The sequence below is a fragment of the Saccostrea echinata genome, unplaced genomic scaffold (assembly GCF_033153115.1).
Source record: "Saccostrea echinata isolate AGI-Se365-2 ecotype Australia unplaced genomic scaffold, CSIRO_AGI_Sech_v1 ptg000033l, whole genome shotgun sequence".
NCBI lineage: Eukaryota > Metazoa > Mollusca > Bivalvia > Ostreida > Ostreidae > Saccostrea > Saccostrea echinata.
In genome coordinates this window covers 29,986,744-30,006,928 of record NW_026889782.1, presented here as the reverse complement: position 1 = coordinate 30,006,928, position 20,185 = coordinate 29,986,744, and the positions used below count along the sequence as shown (strand labels likewise).

General features: G+C 30.9%; 1 protein-coding gene across 1 annotated transcript; it reads left to right on the top strand.

Moving 5' to 3' along the window:
- The first annotated feature begins 3,499 nt into the window (after positions 1 to 3,499).
- LOC133198398 (uncharacterized) lies at positions 3,500 to 19,796 on the top strand. The gene is made up of 7 exons (XM_061334493.1): positions 3,500 to 3,581; positions 13,525 to 14,906; positions 16,899 to 17,028; positions 17,142 to 17,284; positions 17,788 to 17,884; positions 18,161 to 18,328; positions 19,191 to 19,796. The coding sequence occupies exons 1-7, from the start codon at positions 3,500 to 3,502 to the stop codon at positions 19,451 to 19,453; spliced, it is 2,265 nt and encodes a 754-aa protein (XP_061190477.1). The 3' UTR covers positions 19,454 to 19,796.
- The last annotated feature ends 389 nt before the right edge of the window (positions 19,797 to 20,185 follow it).

Here is a 20,185-nt window from a genome sequence, read left to right as displayed (position 1 = left end):
AATGGTTGCATGTTTTCTGAAACATCCTGTATTTAGCTTAAAAATAACTTCAATGTACTAGATGGAAGAACCGCTTTTCGTTATTTGTTGTATTATCTGTAATTATATATGTTATATGCTTATGTCCATTGGGTCCTGATTTGGTAATAAATCCTATTCTATTCTATTCTATTCAATACGTCTCTGGATTTACTAAATACACATCGACGCAGTGGAGATTTCTAATGTGTTTTATCCATGAATTGATTTGTTTTACAGAAATAAACATGTTCATACCTGTAATTCTGTTGACAAAGAGTGCAATCCATTTGTGAAATGCCTTAGTTCCAGTAACGCGACAAATTTCAAATATCCAGTAATTTCTTAACGGAAACGGTATCGTTTCAGAATTTCCTCATGGTCCATAATGTGCAGTGAAAATCGCTCACGAAAGACTGCCTTTTCTCCGTCTGCCTAGCAGGCAAAATATAAGGCTGGTCGCCACACTTAATAACCATTTAATGAAGCTCCCTTTCTTTCATTAAAGTCGAGGAGTTTAATGAATCATGCACCGATTCGTTCATTAAAAGATTGATAGAACGGGATTTAATAAAATATTAAAAATGATCAGTTTAATGAGGCTTTTATCATTCATTAAATATTGATACAACCGAATCCAGATGTTTCCTTTCTTTGTTTATGAATTTTATTTGCTTTCCTTCCTGGACCTCCTTATGTTGTTACCTTTAATGAACCTCCAGTTTAGAATTTGCAGGTATTGGCCAGTTATGGCCTATAGTACCAAGGGTATTTTAATCGCTGCACTGCTGACCACGTAGAAGGGGTCCACGTTTTGATACGTTGATCAATTCTGAAATTTGATCATTCTGAAAGCATTAATTGGCCTCTAAACTTTTTTAAGTTGATCAAAAACGCTATGTACTGAAATAATATTATTTGTTGTTTTCAAAATGAATTAAAAAAGTTCCAATAATGGGCCAAAAATTTACAACCCTCCCTCTTTTTTCAAAAAAAAAAAATAATTTACATTTTTTATTAATTTCTGTTATTTCAAACTGGTAATGATTGATTCATTGATTGTATGTTGTTTTACGTCGTTCATATAGAGACGTCACCATATACCGGTGAAGGGCTTCAAATTTTGACGTATTACTCGGCACTCAGCCATTGAGCAGTGAGGGATCTTTATCATGCTAATGCCTGCCATGACACGGGGCCTCGGTTTTTAAGGTCGCATCCGAAGGACCCGTAACTTTCACTTCAATGTTCCGAGCACATGGCGAAGGATAAGTTGCTACCCATTTTTTATCGACTTAGGTCAGTCGCAGCCAAGATTCGAACTCACGACCTCCCGATCACGGATCAGCGCTCTACCGACTGAGCTACCGTGGACGGTCAAACTGGTAATGAATTAAGTATATGAAATACTTCATAAGAGGTCCATGGGCCGCATGTTATTCTCAGTTTGACTAATTTTTGTACTGTGTAAACTATAGAAACATTGTGGCTTTTTCCTTGGTTATCCATATATGAAGGAGTGTGCAGTTGGAGACAATCACCTTTGTGCGGCTATTAATGTCATATGACAGCATCTAGTTGTTTTTCATAATTTTTTCCTAAAGAGAAGGTAAAGGCACTCTGATGTGCCTTAAGTCCTTAACTGAAGTTACGTCCCTAGAGTCATGAGCATTCAAATCGTTTTAACAATTACAGTAATTATATCGTTTAAGCAAGATCTTCAAAATGAGTTAGATTTTTCCATCAATGTACTTTATTTTGTTCCTGCCTTATTTTAATTTTCATACATTTTCCCACTTAAGATACTTATTCTGTCCTTCATCATCTTCAATTTCTGTTTTACATATAAGGAAAAGTTAGTGCATATGTAAGCTTGTAATCTGATAGTAACTTATAATCTCACCCTTATTCAAAATCATGACTCTCACCTTTATGAAAATTATCACTAATGACTAATATAAAGTGATCAAATTTTAATGAAATGAAAGTAATTTCTCTCTCTCTTTCTCTCTCAAAACAGGGGTCAAGATGTGAAATCATAACCCCCTGTATACAAACTACGGGGGCAGTGCTGAACCAAAGCAATATGGACCGATTAAATTTCTGAGCTGTATTTGAAAATTGTTAATGAAACAAAAATTTAAAAAAATAGATAACTGATAATGTACAACTAATTTTAGAATACCAAGCAAGTTTTCGCAGAGATATGAGTACCATGACCCTATATTTTCGCTATACTATTTCAAAGAACTTTTTAAACGTACCAAATGGATTATATTGTGCGTTCAAAGACCAAGGGAAAGCATTTGACTCGGTTCAGCATGTTTGTCTATGAAATAAAGTTTTACTATAACGCAGCTAGGTTAAGAACGCCCTTGATATATAAGCCTTAATATATTCAGAGAAAATGAATACAATTTTAATATTTTTTCAACAGCATTAGTTTTTATGAATGTGAATTGTGGTGTTTGCACTTGTATATGTGGGGCCTCTGCTGAATTCGGACAAAGCGATTGTCCGTTTGTTTGTCACATGACAGGTTAAACATTTAGAATATATATGTAGATCGTAAAAGTTCAACGATATACGGATATCTTTCCGCTATAAAATTTATTCTGTTTCGTTTGAGATAAATTCCTTAACATGAAAAGTGCAAGGAGCAACTTCCTCATAGTCGGGAATTGTGTAAAATTTAGCCTTTTTTTCTATGAACTCCAGACATATATGTAATGCGCACTGGTTACATTACCTAATAAATAAACAATGCACAACCAGCTCCCAGCACTTTTCAGAATAGTAGGAATAAGAGCTACATTTGTTTAAAAATTCAGAATTCATAGTGAAGAGGGTATCGTTGAATTGAATTTGCTCCGAAATGTTTGATAGGACATTTGGAGTTAGACAAGGGGGATTTTTCTCCATTCTTTCTTTCTTATACTTAATATATGATCTTGGGGAATTTTGACCTGTACACAATGTTCAAGGTTTATCTTGTCTGTCTGAGAAAATAAAGTGAGAACCTCATCTTTATTTACATCGTTTTGTTTTATTGCATTCATATAAAACTATTTTGCTGTAAGAAACCCAGAAGATTCTCTGTACTTACTCAATAAGGCTCATTAAAGGAGTTGGAACACATATTTAATGTTTTATAATTTTCAGTATAATATCATAACTTATATGTTGCTAGAACATTTCAGGCAAAATTATTATATATGCTAGTTGAGAAACTTTTTTTCTCTACATTATCAAAACTATGAATTTCGGTACGCGTTTGATTTTCACGCATCGTTGTTCTTCAAAAAAGTTATCCTTATTATATGAAAAAGTAGAAATTAGGTTTATATAACTGAACAACAACAAACCCTAATCAAGAAAATTCAGAGTTGATACGTGAGGAAGCAACTACAACTCTCTTAAATTGTCAGACCGTGCTCAGTTATATGTGTAGAGTAAGTAAATTGAACACACACCCGGTAAAATGTACACAAACAATAACGGAGCTCGTACCCTGTTTACAACTACAGATGTTTCAAGTGATGCTAAGGAGAATGTCCTTGTCGGTGAATATTAACATTTTTCATGTAATTTCAATTTATTCAAATGGAATTTTTTTTTAATAAAAATAGGAATTTAAATATTTAAACAGAACAAATTAGAAGCCCGAGTAAAGACAATTCCTTTGTGTACCCTAATATCGGGGAAGGGGTGGATTAAAGATTATTGTCTTTTCCAACGCATCAAGTTTGTTCACAAAATATATATAAATAAGTTTTTATAGTGGGTATGTCATGTATTTTCGGTACATGTGTTGCATAATCTCTGTAGTCCCTTTTCACCATGCATTGTGTTTTGTGTAGATATTTATTGTCTTATTGTGTAAAATAGGGGTCATGATTGCACTCGGCATCACATGTATTATTACTTCAGTAGCATTTTTATGAATGACCCTCTGTTTTGTATATATATCTTTTCATCATTTACAAAATAAAGGACAATATTCATTCTTATACAAGTGTTCTATTATCGCCTGCTTTGAGCCAAAAACGAAATCAGTCTTCTTGGAAAAGTTATACAACAAAGAAACATAAATTTGTGTTCGTGACACACGGCCTATCCCGGTTCCTGTTTTATAATGATACAAACCACAAAATGTGTTCATTGTATCAGAAGGACGGATTTTACATACGACGGTATAAAATTATGTACAGATCCAACGAATTTTGAGAAACCTTTGAAAGCCGAATTATTCGATATTTAATCAGAAAAAAATAATTACAAACATTATGGTCTTGAATTTGTTCTCGTGGCTCTTCAGGTCGAGTATTTTGTATAATATTACTCTTGTCATAATAATACCACTATGCTAGAGCTGGATCTCTTGGACCCCTCCATACTCTTATTATAAATATTTTAGTACGTGTATGGAATTTTTCATTGAAACTTACATGCTTTTATTCTTCTTGACCTATACGCATGTGACATATCCTTTCAATAGATTTTATCTGTTTTGTGTGTTCTTTTAATTCAATTTTATGAGTTTAATAAAACATATATATATATATATATATATATATATATATATATATATATATATATATATATATATATATATATATATATATATATATATATATATATATATAATTCACCCAGCCTTTAAAAAAATATGGCATTCATAAAAAATATATTCTTGTGATTAAATATTACATCTATGATACAGTCGTTTTCCTGCATAGTTTTAAGGGACAACTTGGGATTTTAATTTCGGTTGGGAACTTTATCATCTTCTTTAAATGTCCAAATTATAGATATTTCGTAGCCGTCTTATAAATGTAACCTTATTAATAAAAACACATATTCATAATTAATGATAAGATCTTATTTATAAAATTCAAACACTTTAGTTTCTTTCTAGCCAAGGAATAAAAAAGTAAGTAAATCTTGATGTATAATGTTTTTGTGAATAGGCTACATTTGTGTTACTTTTTGCAATAAACAACATCGAACATTGAAATTTGTTTATCCATACGTCAGAGGAAAATCCATTTTCTTAATTATTATTTACGAAGGACCACTTTCATTTTTTTATCTACCTTAAGTTCTCTTCCTAAAATGGACAAGAAATACAGATTTCGCTTCTGATTTTTCTGTTTTCGTATTTTCAATTTTTCATACATTTTTCTTTAACATAAATTTTCTGTCATTTATCAAACTTTTTAAAATTTTAATAAAAAATGTCATATGTAAGCTTGTACTATTATAGTCTCAAATCTGCGCCCACTTTATATTTTTCCAGTTACGAAAGTCTTGAGCACTTTTTTGTATAGTCTGAGGCTTATTATATATATACTAATTTTCTTGTTAAGGATGTATAAATTATGCAAAACGTCGGGACGTAGTTTTGAAAATCTGACAGCGAGTCCTTGCTATATATGTAGTTTCAAATCTATTTTCATGATTGTATTCACTTGGTAAACGAAATGCAGCATATTCTCTTCCCATAAGAAACTACATATTTAAAATTGAAGTCAAATATTGTGATTTCTTCCTTCTTCCTGAACTGACAAACATGACATATCCTTAAATTGCCGTGATCATGGACACAACATATTTATACCGAGTCTTAATTTTGGTCTTAATTTAGAATTACGTTTCTATACCGAGTCTCTTTAATTCAGAATTTCATCCCTTTATCGAGTCTCCTTAATTCATAATTACGTATCCATACCGAATTTCCTTAATTAAGAAAGATTTATTTGAATAGTACTGTTTTAATACTTTTTAGCTTTTATTTGACATGGTGTTCATACCTAAAAAATCACCAAGGGTTTCAATTCTTGTGCACTTATAAAAAAAAGTTTACTTATAATTTAATTTCACAGAACGTTAAATGAAACATACGTCCTCCTAAATAGACGTGATGGAGAGTTTTGGATTCTGTTTTGCATGGAAATCCTAATCATCTTACTGAAAATATCAAAGTTTTGTATATATTTTACCCGTCTCAAAAATGGAAGCTAATTAAAAAAAAATCATTTTGTCCTTATTTTACAATTCAATGATATATAAGATTAATTCTTATTTGTAGATAAGATAACTTAATGCATAATGTTTCGATAAATTTCATATAATTTATGTTAATTTTGGTTAAAAACAACAGTAAACGTTAAAAATAGGTCAATCCTTATGTCAGTTATTTTTTTTTTCTCTTATCTCAGTTTACAAACGACGTTTTTTTCTGTCTTGGTTCTCTTCTACGATGGGACTGTCCTAAGAAAATAAAGATATTGCTGATTATTTTTCTATTTTCGCATTTTTTTTTCTTCCAACTAATTTTTTTATCTCTATACCTTTCCTCCGCATCTTCTGACCTTGTCTTTAAGACGTCAGCCCTTCAAGTTGTGGTAGATTTTTTTTTTCTATTAATATAAGTAAGTAAGTAAGTAAATGGTTTATTATAGTGACATGTGTTATGTACAATTACAACAACTGTCAACAAATATACATATAAAAGGAATTAAAACACCCGGCCCATCGTGCCTATATGTCACTTTTAACAATGTAACATTCAATAACAGTACTGTGATATTATGCATTGCGTTTATTATAAATAATAGACTGTCTGTAAGTATATGCTGAGTATATGAATTTTTCGATTTGTCTTGGGAAATTTACTATAAGAAATTTGGTTTTGTCTAAATCTGACATATTAATATCAAATGAAGTTGGTTTAAATCCAATACTGGTAAAAAAGATTGCTCTAAAATTTGAATATGATGTACAGTGAAGCAAAAAGTGGCATTCATCTTCTACACTATTTGAAGAACATAGGGTACAGAGTCTATCAGATAAAGCCCCCCCCCCCCCCTTATACCGTCCTGTTTCTATTCTTATAGGTAACATACCACATCTAAATTGAGCAAGTATAGAACGATGACACTTTGGAATGTCCATTGTTACATATTTCTCAGTTTGAAAATCAATCTTTACGGCTCGGTAGGTTCTAAGTTTTGGGACGATTTGGAGATCTTCATTCCATGCATTTAAAAATTTCCGACGAAGTTTTTCTTCCACTATGGTTAAGTTACAGACAATGTGATTTTGGAAATAAATAGACATATCAAGAGATTCAAATAGGAGTTTTACTATATGCGACCAATTTCTGTTGTTTGATAAAGATTGTTCCAGGTCCCACAAGAATTTTTTTTTCGTAAGTCTGTCGTCCGGCATTGTAACGAGTCGATTCCAGAGACGTATAATATACACCTGAGGACGATAAAATGAAGGGAGCCAACCAACTTCTCCTTGAATAGCTAATATTGGAGTAAACCGATGCACACCAAGAAAGTACCGCAACGCACGATGTTGTACAGATTTAAATTATGATGTTTATCCTAATATAACTGCTTTTTTCCGTTTTGGAATTTCTTCCTTATTTCTTAAAAAGAAAAACAATATTCATATTTGTAATAATATAAAATAAGATACAGAACTGAATTATAACCGTATTTTCTATTAATGTAGCTTTTTTTTGTTTGTTTGTTTGTTTGTTTGTTTGTTTGTTTTTGTGTTATAAATCCTTCCTTAATCTTAAACAAAAAACCCAATATTTATATTGAAAAATCTACAAAATAAAGTAAACAATCATTTTATGAGTATTGCATTAGCAATACTAGTCCCCTACCGGCAAGTGTAATCTGGTTCCCAGAAAAAGATGAAAATGCCTTATTCCATTAAATATCATTGAAGTGGAATAAAATTCAAACTTTATCGATAACTCATCAAGGTCATATAACATACCAAAAATCAGCTCAATATCTGCAAGCGTTTAGAAAAAAAATAGCAGAAAACTCTTTAAAAAAAGAAAAAAAAATAAATAAATAAAAAGGCCGTAATTCCGTCAAAAATCATTGAAGGGTAAAGAAATGCAAACGTGGTCTGTAACTCATCAAGATACACTTACCTACCAAAAATCAGCTCAATATCCACAAGTGTTTAGAAAAAAAAGTCTGGAAAACCAAGTGAGACAGACTGACAAACAGACAGAGGGACAGCTAGACGGACGCACGGGCGGACAGACGCAGAGAAAGCCTATAGTCTCCTCCAGTTTCACCGGTACGGGACTAATAAAGTATAATTATTACAGCTACAAACCAAAACCTTTACCATGATTAAATACATGTACTTTAATATTTTATTAAATTTATTAAAAAAAAAAAAAATATTTTTCCAAAGTTTCGCTTCATATACTTTCTAACTCATATTTAAGAAATACAGTTACCTTAGCATTTTTCTGAGCTTTTTAAATTAAGATTTCGAGATTGTAATATTTCATAGTTCAACGATAAAATAAGAGGATATGTCTACCTATATGATATAAAGTTCTCATGAATTCAAAGTTATAAGCCGTTTTTTTATGTTACATGGATAAACTTGGATAACACACATTTTAAAACATTTGACCCCCGGGGGCTATAAGAGTCAATTACTTTGAGTGTTTCTATCATTTGTCTGTCTAAGTTATATAAAAACTCCGAGATCTTAATTAATTGATTATCAGTAAGCCACTCTGGAAATTATAAAATTAGTAAAATTAAGAAAATAACGATTGTCATTAATTGTAATTTATACACTATAACAAAGATTGCTAAAAATATACTTTTACACTGGGAACGTTTATTAAGGTATGTCACACGTCAGCTTTTAAGAAAAGTTCAGTCAGAACCTCTAACTTCAAATCTAATCTTTACAATTCAATTTCTATAACATATTTGAATTAAACAATGCAAATTATACAATATTCAATTTATAAACTGCTCAAGAATAAAGAACATAAAGAATAAAGTCATAAAGGAACAAGATTTATGTGGGTTTATTTCTTGTGGTGGAAAGATATTTACAAGAACATTTTTCTTTAAATATATACATTTGTTACATTAAATATCTCGTAAATTTTGACACATATATTTTTATTCAGAGAATATTTCTCATTATTATTTGCAAGGAATATGAAATATTGATTTCAGTGTATATTTTAAAAACAAATTTTATACATTCACTCTACACACTTCGTCAAGAAAAGGAAATATATTAAAGAAGTCTATAAAAAATCGCTCTTTTTATGCCTGAATATAGCACATTTTGACCAATATCTCAAAATTTACATCACTCATTCCAACTTTTTCTTTCATTATTTTAAACTCCAGGGTACTTCCAACCGATTAGCACCTGGGTCATAAAAAGTCTGATAAAATGAAATATTTCATTACCTTTTTAAACATTTAATACCCCAAATATGACACTTTTTAGTGCAAAGAGGTCATAAAATTATTCATGCGAATTGATGTGTATGCTTTGTTCAAAGAGACTTATTATTCATACTAATATACGTAAAATAAAACGATATGTATTGCCATGGTTATATCTGATAGAATATTATAAAGACTACAGTGATTAACCTAAGAATTACAAGGGCTGAACATTTTACATAAATTTGATAAGTAAGATTGTCAATATTTAAATCAGAAAATCCTATAGGTATAAAGTCACACAGACATAAAATCAAACAGGTTAATATCCACATAGGTACATGTGTAAAGTCACATAGATACAAAGTCTAACAGGTAAATAGTCAGGATGAAGAAAGGATACTAAAACCATTTAATGAACCCTTCAAGAATGTAAAAAAGAAAATGTTGTTTACTCAGATTTAGCATTAAATCAAATCCTGTAAGAATATTGAACAATTTCTGGTGTGCACTAATTTTCCTGCAAGGGCTTACTTGAACTCTGTTTGGCATTGACAATAATACATCCTCCGGTATTACTTTTATTTCCAACTTGAAATGCTTCAAAGCCTTTTATGGTCTTTAGTTGAAATAAGTACTTTACTGTATCTATTATTTGAATTCTTCAGGAACACTTCCGAGTGGTACGTGCATAATGTCTGAATGTCAAGCATTTGTGTTTTGCATCTTACAGTTGTGTGTTTATTGCATTTTTTCTATTTAAAATATTTTGGAGTTTAAAAATTTCCTCAGATTCGCTGTGTCTTCTTGTGTGTGCAATAAAACCAAATTTTTTTTATGATTGAAATAGAACAAACACAATAAAGCAATACAGTATATATATTGTTTCACTTTCTTAAGATAAAAAAGAAAACAATAACCATTCCTAAGGATTATGAAATAGATTATGTCTTCCTTGCAACCTTGGTAGCTAAACAATTAAATGCTTTCTTTAGTTGTTAGGTTTTTTCAGTGGTATTCATTCACTGTATGGCAGATGAACTATTAGTTAAGTTTCGGGCACAATACAGACACATTGTAGTCTCCATTCATGGAACATATTTCAGTTATCTTTCAGTGTCCTTTCCGTCGTCTTTTATTCGTTTTTCAATGCCCTCTCAACTATATTTCAGTTCATTTCTGTCATCATTAAAGAACGTTTTATAAGTATATCAGTATTCATTTCTTAACAATTTAGAAAATAATATCAGTATCTTAAAATGTCTTTCTTTTTTATTGTGGTAAGAAAGTAAAAATAACTTTTGACTTGTAGTCGCTAAATGTTCAACTATCTATATTTTTTTTTATAATAAATGAAAACATATACGGTAAAATATACGTCTAAATATTATTTAAAGTACGTTAAAGATTATATTTCAATTATGTACTCATAAAAAGTTTAGAATTTCTTATTCTTTGCACACAAAAAAACCATTCAGAAATATATTATTTAAACGATAAATAAAATGATCCAATATTCATATCAAAATTAGATCAATTGATAATGAATTTGCTTTTTCCCTTCAAAATTGATAAATCCTCGATGAATATTTTACATGGTAGCAATTAAATGCATAAACAATCAGTCAAACATAAAAAAAATAAATCGAGGATATCGGCGAAATTGGTTTAAATCAGGAAAAAAAATCTTTAATTTTTCGAACTTCTTTTCAAAAATTTTCTGCACTTCATGTCTATCTAATGTATTGTTTTACAGTGTGTAAAAGGAAGATTCCAAATATTTTCATTAGTTGGCCCGTTGAAGGGTAGATCTTATCAGAGATAGGAGTTCAGGTTGCCGGACACAATTACTTGATACGCTAAGGTAGATCAATATATTTCAGTCACATTGGAAATGGCTTCGAAACTATCTTGATAGCGTCGACAGAACTAAATGATTTCTTTAAAAAATACAGACATGTTTTCTAATCAGCAAATGTTATTTTTTCACTCAGATACGAGGATAAATTTGAATGATGTCGTTAACCTTTGCGTCAACGTGCATACCATTTTAACTTCAAATTCGTATGTATATATTAAAACCAAATCTGCCGTTTCTTGCTGAAATACCGACTTCATATTTCGTGATATTTTTTAATCAGGTGAGCGTTATGGCCCATGGGCCTCGTATTGTACATAATGTGGACATATATGCTGTATCTGCTGTGATTTGGCTTCAATTTCTCCAAAATTGATCTCCTTGAAAAATTTCTGACTCAGAGATTATATTGCCCAGACAAAGTGCTTTTTTCTTACATTTAGAGAACATACATATTTACCTGATCTCAACAATTAAATCTTTCCGATGGGAGAACCAAAAGCAAATTAGAGAAAGTTTAAGGATGTTATATCCTACGCTTTGCAGCAGATTTTTGTCTGGACTTCTATTTCTAAAATTCTGAATCATATTTTAGTTTACAATAAATCTTAATTCTCAATGTTTCGCATGAGCATTGCTGAAGAGACATAATTTGTCGAAATGCGCCTGTCCAACAATTGGAATTTTTAGTCGTCCGTGTTTCTGCCCTTTTTACAGATTTGTTTTATTAGAGTTTTTCATGAGATTGATCACTGTTCGTTATTTTTACCTTTTTCATTATTGCATTAAAATGTAATGCGGCACATCTTATCTCACCATAGCTCATACATGTATCTGGTATTTAACTTACATGTTTTTATTCCCACTGAACTACTGAACTATACGTCTGTTACATGTCCTTAAAATGAAATGATTCCATCTGTTCATGCTGTGTTTCTTTAATTTAATTTTATGAGTTTAATAAAACATGTTATCTATATATGCAAAATTCACCCGGTGTTTAATCACATTATGGCATTCATAAAAAAATGTATTCTTTTGATTAAATGTAATATTTATGAAACAATTCTTTTCCTAAATATGCCAAAGGGAAAGCTTGGGATTTTAATTTTGAAGGGGATCTTTATCACCTACTAAGAATGCGCAAATTTTGGATATATCTTAGCCGTCTGATAAATGAAAGCTTATTTAAAAAAAAAACAAATATACAAAATTAATAATCTGATTTATTAAATTTAAAAGAAAAATAGTTTTTTTTTTCTAACCCAATTTTAAAACTAAATAAATACTGATGCATGATGTTTTTGTGTATATGCTAAATTTGAGTTAATTTTCCTTAAAAAAAAAACACCATAAAATTTGCTTATCCTTTACTCAGAGGAGATTTTATTTCCTAATTCATCAGTTTTGGTCTACTATACTTTTATCAATCTCTTGTTCTCTTCAACGATGGGACGACAGTCATCAGAGAATTTGAGCCCATATATATCTTAGCCGTCTTATAAATGAAAGCTTATTAAAAAAACAAACATACAAAATTAATAATCTTATTTATAACATTTAAAAGAAAAATAGTTTTTTTCTAACCCAAATTTTAAAAATTATATAAAGAATTTATGCATACTTTTTGTGTGTGTGTGTGTGTGTGTGTGTGTATATGCTAAATTTGTGTTAATTTTCATAATATAAACACCATAAAATTTGTATATAGTTAACTCAGAGGAGATTATATTTCCTAAATCATCAGTTTTGGTCTACTGTCCTTTTATCTATATTTGGTTCTCTTCAACGATGGGACGACCGTCAGGAAATACAGCCTTTGCTGATGATTTTTTTTTCGCATTTTTTCTTCCGTTTAGACCTCTTTATCTTAATTATTTTCCTTTGCAAATCCCAATCTTGGTTGGTTTTTGGACTCTTAGACCTTCAAGATATGACATTTTTCCCGGTTATTCCAATCCTTTTCCTTATATTTTTCTCTAGTATAAATTGTCTGACATTCATCATCTTAAAACATTTAACATTTAAAAAAAATATCGTGATATGTGTGCATATACACCTTAAGTCTCATATCTGATCCCAATTTATTTTGTTTAATTGCGAAAGATTTGAGCCCATATATTTATTCTTGTTAAGGCTGTGTAGACTACGCAATACGTCGGATCCTTGATTTGAAAATAGGATAGCTAGTCCTTGAAAAAAAAAAAAACATGTAGTTTTAAACATATTAACTTGGTTAATGAAAATCAGCACATTCTCTTCCCATCAGAAACTATATTAAAAATTGAAGTCAAATATTTTAATTTCTTCTTTCTTCCTGAACTAACTAAAGTGACACATCCTTAAATTGCCGTGATCATGGACACAATGTATCTATACTGAGTCTTCTTAATTTAGAATTACATCCCTATACCAAGTCCCCAATTCAGAATTACATCCCTTTACCAAGTCCCCAATTCAGAATTACATCCCTTTACCAAGTCCCCAATTCAGAATTACATCCCTTTACCAAGTCCCCAATTCAGAATTACATCCCTATACCAAGTCCCCAATTCAGAATTACATCCCTTTACCAAGTCCCCAATTCAGAATTACATCCCTATACCAAGTCCCCAATTCAGAATTACATCCCTATACCAAGTCCCCAATTCAGAATTACATCCCTTTACCAAGTCCCCAATTCAGAATTACATCCCTATACCAAGTCCCCAATTCAGAATTACATCCCTTTACCAAGTCCCCAATTCAGAATTACATCCCTATACCAAGTCCCCAATTCAGAATTACATCCCTATACCAAGTCCCCAATTCAGAATTACATCCCTATACCAAGTCCCCAATTCAGAATTACATCCCTTTACCAAGTCCCCAATTCAGAATTACATCCCTATACCAAGTCCCCAATTCAGAATTACATCCCTTTACCAAGTCCCCAATTCAGAATTACATCCCTATACCAAGTCCCCAATTCAGAATTACATCCCTATACCAAGTCCCCAATTCAGAATTACATCCCTATACCAAGTCCCCAATTCAGAATTACATCCCTATACCAAGTCCCCAATTCAGAATTACATCCCTTTACCAAGTCCCCAATTCAGAATTACATCCCTATACCAAGTCCCCAATTCAGAATTACATCCCTTTACCAAGTCCCCAATTCAGAATTACATCCCTTTACCAAGTCCCCAATTCAGAATTACATCCCTATACCAAGTCCCCAATTCAGAATTACATCCCTTTACCAAGTCCCCAATTCAGAATTACATCCCTATACCAAGTCCCCAATTCAGAATTACATCCCTATACCAAGTCCCCAATTCAGAATTACATCCTTTTACCAAGTCCCCAATTCAGAATTACATCCCTATACCAAGTCCCCAATTCAGAATTACATCCCTATACCAAGTCCCCAATTCAGAATTACATCCCTATACCAAGTCCCCAATTCAGAATTACATCCCTATACCAAGTCCCCAATTCAGAATTACATCCCTATACCAAGTCCCCAATTCAGAATTACATCCCTATACCAAGTCCCCAATTCAGAATTACATCCCTATACCAAGTCCCCAATTCAGAATTACATCCCTATACCAAGTCCCCAATTCAGAATTACATCCCTATACCAAGTCCCCAATTCAGAATTACATCCCTATACCAAGTCCCCAATTCAGAATTACATCCCTATACCAAGTCCCCAATTCAGAATTACATCCCTATACCAAGTCCCCAATTCAGAATTACATCCCTATACCAAGTCCCCAATTCAGAATCATGTATCTATGCATAGTCTCCTTAATTCAGAATTACATATCTTTGTCGAATCTCTTTATTCAGAATTTAATCTCTTTATCGAGTCTCCTTACTTCAGAATTACGTATTTATGCCGGGTCTCCTTAATTAAGAAAGATTAATTTAAATAGTACTGATTTATTGCTTTTTAGCATTTTATAGCATGATGTTTATAGATAAAAGAAAATCACCAAGTAGTTGCACATTTTTTTTGTTTTTGTTTTTTGCATTGATAAAATAAATTGTACTTGTCATTTATTATCACATTATTGAACCAGACGTCTTCATAAATAGACATGAGGGAGAGCTTTGGATTGTTTTCTGTGGAAATCTTAATCATTTTACTTGAAATGTCAAAATTTTGGATATATTTTAGCCGTCTCAAAAATGGAAGCTAATTTAGAAAAAAAAAAAACAAAATGGATTTTGCCTTTCATTTACAATCTAATGTAATATAAGACTACGTCTTATCTATAACAAAAAACTACGTCTTATCTATAACAAAAAACAACGTCTTATCTATAACAGAAAACTACGTTTTGTCTATAGCAAAAAAACTACTTCTTATCTATAACAAAAACTACGTCTTATCTGTAACAAACACTACGTCTTATCTGTAGCAAAAAACTACGTCTTATCTATAACAAAAAACTACGTCTTATCTGTAACAAAAAACTACGTCTTATCTGTAACAAAAACTACGTCTTATCTATAACAAAAAACTACGTCTTATCTGTAACAAAAACTACGTCTTATCTGTAACAAAAACTACGTCTTATCTATAACAAAAAACTACGTCTTATCTGTAACAAAAAACTACGTCTTATCTGTAACAAAAACTACGTCTTATCTAAAACAAAAACTACGTCTTATCTGTAATAAAAACTACGTCTTATCTATTACAAAAAACTACGTCTTATCTGTAACAAAAACTACGTCTTATCTATAACAAACACTACGTCTTATCTGTAGCAAAAAACTACGTCTTGTCTATAACAAAAAAACTACGTCTTATCTGTAACAAAAAACTTCGTCTTATCTGTAACAAAAACTACGTCTTATCTATAACAAAAAACTACGTCTTATCTATAACAAAAACTACGTCTTATCTGTAACAAAAACTACGTCTTATCTATAACAAAAAACTACGTCTTATCTATAACAAAAAACTAAGTCTTATCTATAACAAAAAACTACGTCTTATCTGTAACAAAAACTACGTCTTATCTGTAACAAAAAACTACGTCTTATCTATAACAAAAACTACGTCTTATCTGTAACAAAAAACTACGTCTTATCTATAACAAAAACTACGTCTTATCTAAAACAAAAACTACGTCTTATCTGTAACAAAAAACTACGTCTTATCTATAACAAAAAAACTACGTCTTATCTATAACAAAAAAACTACGTCTTATCTATAACAAAAACTACGTCTTATCTATAACAAAAAAACTACGTCTTATCTGTAAGAAAAACAAAACGCCTTATACTAGTACATAGTTTTTTTTCTTATCCAAATTTAAAAACAAAATTGAAATATAATGTTGTTTTTTTTTTTTTTGTTTTTTTTTTTTTTTTTTTTTTTTTTTTTAATTTCATAAGAAATTATGTTTTGGCAATAAACAACAACAGACGTTTAAGATAAGCAAATCATTCTTTCATTATTTCTTGATTGTCGATTAAAATTCAATGCAAAACATTTAAGTGATGCGGTAGGGGAAGATGATTGAAATATTTTCAGGGAAATTTTTAACTTCCTGTTTAAGGATATATAAAGTACGGAATTTTTAGAGAAGCTTTAGTTTAGACAACGTGCAAGTAAAACCATGGCAATGGTGTTGGCAGCTTTCTTCGTGTCCGGCTTGTTCATTTGTACAAGTTCTCAGCAAATTTATTGTAATGAGAAAAATAACTGCATCAGTAATGAGCACACGACAGAAATATTGAAAAGGCAGATTGATTCTTTAATACAGGAAAACGCTAGGATTACAAAGAATCAACATAGGATTAAGGAAGAATTTGATCAGATGTTTAAGATTATCAAGGAAAATATAACCGATATCGTAGAAGATTTAAAAAGCGATCTGTTGCAAATCAAGAAAGGTAACTCTCTCTCTCTCTTTCTCTCTCTCTCTCTCTCTCTCTCTCTCTCTCTCTCTGAGTAAATCTTTTATGAGGAGTATTTTCATTTCATATATTTATTCTTTTTCTTTCAGATTTAAAAAATTATAATAAAGATTGTAAAGAACTTTACATTGACGAACATACAAAATCTGGTGTATATGAAATAAATCCTTTCCTTAATGAGAGCCGGGTTAGCGTGTATTGTGATATGGATACAGAAGATGGAGGATGGACTGTAAGATCTCTCTCTCTCTCTCTCTCTCTCTCTCTCTCTCTCTCTCTCTCTCTCTCTCTCTCTCTCTCTCTCTCTCTCACATCAATTTCAAGTACTATTAATTTTTTTAATAGTTTATTTGCCTTTGATTTTAAAACTGATTTTTAAAAAAGTCTTTATACTTCAAACAAACTAGCAATGAATAAACATGGAATAACTATCTTTTCTAGCCTATCTTACATGTAGATAATAAAATTATGAGAGTAAATATTTTTAATAATAGAGTAAAATAGCATATAAATATCATGAATTTAAAAACATAGATTTTTACCTTAAGTATTTGTTAAGAAAAGTATAATTTTCGTGGATTTTTGTATGAAGCAAAAATTATTTTTAAAAAATCATCAAAAAATATAGCATGTAATTTAGCTAATTTAGGTAATTTAGATAGTTTGAAACATTGTTCACAGTACAAAGTAGCTAACAAGGTTTCACGATTTTCATTAATACCACGTAATCCCTAGGCAATCCAGAGACGATTGAGCGGGTCAGTAAGATTTAACAGAACGTGGGCCGAGTACAGGAATGGTTTCGGGAACCTTTCTGACTCTTACTGGCTTGGTAAATAATCATTTATATCCCCTAATATCTTAAAAAATAATCATTTGCCTTACTATTAACATTTTAATTTATATTTTGTTCTTTCAGTTTAAACGAAGTTTATGACAATTTCTGTTATATATAAAAATTTCCTCAGGTTGATGCCAAACATTTACGGATATTGCTAATATGGTTTATCGCACAACTCTATGTGATTGTATTATACTATAACAATCCTGAAATTAACATATTTTGCTATATTAATGCTTTATATAAGCCGACAATAACATATTGAAGGAAATGATGTAATACATCAGCTTACCAAGGGAAGGAACTCATCCCTCTACGTGTCCATCACATTGCGTAATGGGACAAAACTCTATGAATTATACAACCAGTTTTCTGTTGCTGATGAGATGCACAATTACAGACTTTTTCTTGGAGGACCAGCTACCGGGACATTGGGTAGGTAAAAGGAATAAAAAATGTCTGACGGGAACCCTAGGTGAGAGAGAGAGAGAGAGAGAGAGAGAGAGAGAGAGAGATTTCTATTGCTGGTGACAGGTAGACAATTACAATCTCTTTCTCTAAGGGCCAGCAACCGGAACGTTAGGTAAGAATTGGGAAGAATGTTTGACTATCAATATTCCGCATGTGAGATTTTCCGCGTAACTATAAAAATAATAGTTCATGCAGTGCGAGCCAATCAATTATATATATTGAAGAACAATATATATTTTGATCAAGACTTTTTTATTTCATTAATCCGGCTACGTTTTTTGAATTAATATTTTAATCAGTAAACTTATTTCTAAAAAAATCATCAAAATATTACATTGACATTGATATAAAAGGACAGGATATATTTTATATTAAGCTCAATAAGCGCTGGTAATCATAAAGTAACTAAGTGGTTATGTTGAAGATATAATTAACAGATTATACAAAAGCAACAGTGAAAAAGAAGTTAATTACCTAAATTTGAAAAATTCCTAATGATTAATGTGTTGACAAAGTGGAAAAATGTATTGCTTCCAGTACAATAAACGTTATAAGAGATACAAAAAACAAAAATCAGAATATCATTTAATAATATTTCATCATCTTATCAGTTAATGTATAAGTATTTATTGTTTGAATACCCTTTCTTTTTATATATAAGTAGATAAGTTAAATGTTAACAATAAGATTGATATGGATGAATTAAAAGGTTTTATAATGCTAAATACTGGTGTGTGATTTTCTTTAGCTTTAAAGTAAGTAAATAATAATGCTCTAATTTGAAAGAGGTGTCTGTGTAATATATTTTTCTTTGATTATTTTTCAGGTGACAGTATGTTATACACTGGGAATCCTGCCGCTAACCTGTCTGGGATGTCATTTAGTACACCAGACAGGGACAACGACGGGGTTAGTGGATATCACTGTGCTGCTTCCAGTAGCAGAAGAGGAGGCTGGTGGTTTTACTACTGTAACAACGCCTTCCTCAACGGTCAATGGTCCCCGGGAGACTGGAACAGGCCTTGGTATCCGTTAATTAGTAATGGTAGAGAAATAAAGGAGACTGCCATGATGATAAAACCTCACTGAATGCGTTACATGATTTGTTTATGATGTGTTACATGTTTATTTAAAATTGTTAATTTAAGTTACGACATTCAGTCCATTGTGAGGTTACTTAAATATGTACATACAAAGTCAAACATATAATAATTTATGATGATGTTATTATTCTAGTTACAATGGTGTTACGACATTCAGTTCATTGTGAGGTTACTTATATATGTACATACAAAGTCAAACATATAATAATTAATGATGATGGTATTATTCTAGTTATAACGGTGTTATCGATGTGATATCATGAAGTAACAAAGTTATTGTTTAACTAATATTATTATATGTAATGGATTTCTTCAAAAAATTAAAATAATATGCAACAATAAAAAATATAAATTTATAATTTTTAGATTGTTAAACAATTTACCTTTACAGTTCAATATGATTTTTTTAAGTTGGAGATATGAACATGTGTTAAATACGTTTTTTTAAAATTGGTAGTTTTGTATATAGTCACATAGCGTAATAAATAACGTAAAATGACAGGGATAACGACATGTGGAGTGGAGGTAACTGTGCTGCTCACAGTAACAAATGAGGAGGCTGATGGTTTAACTGGTGCCACTGCGCCTTCCTTAACGGTCCCTGGTACCCGGCAAACTGGGTCACTCCTTGGTATCCGTTAATTAGGAATGGTAGAGATATAACGGAGACGCTCATGATGATAAAACCTCACTGAATGCGTTACATGATTTGTTTATG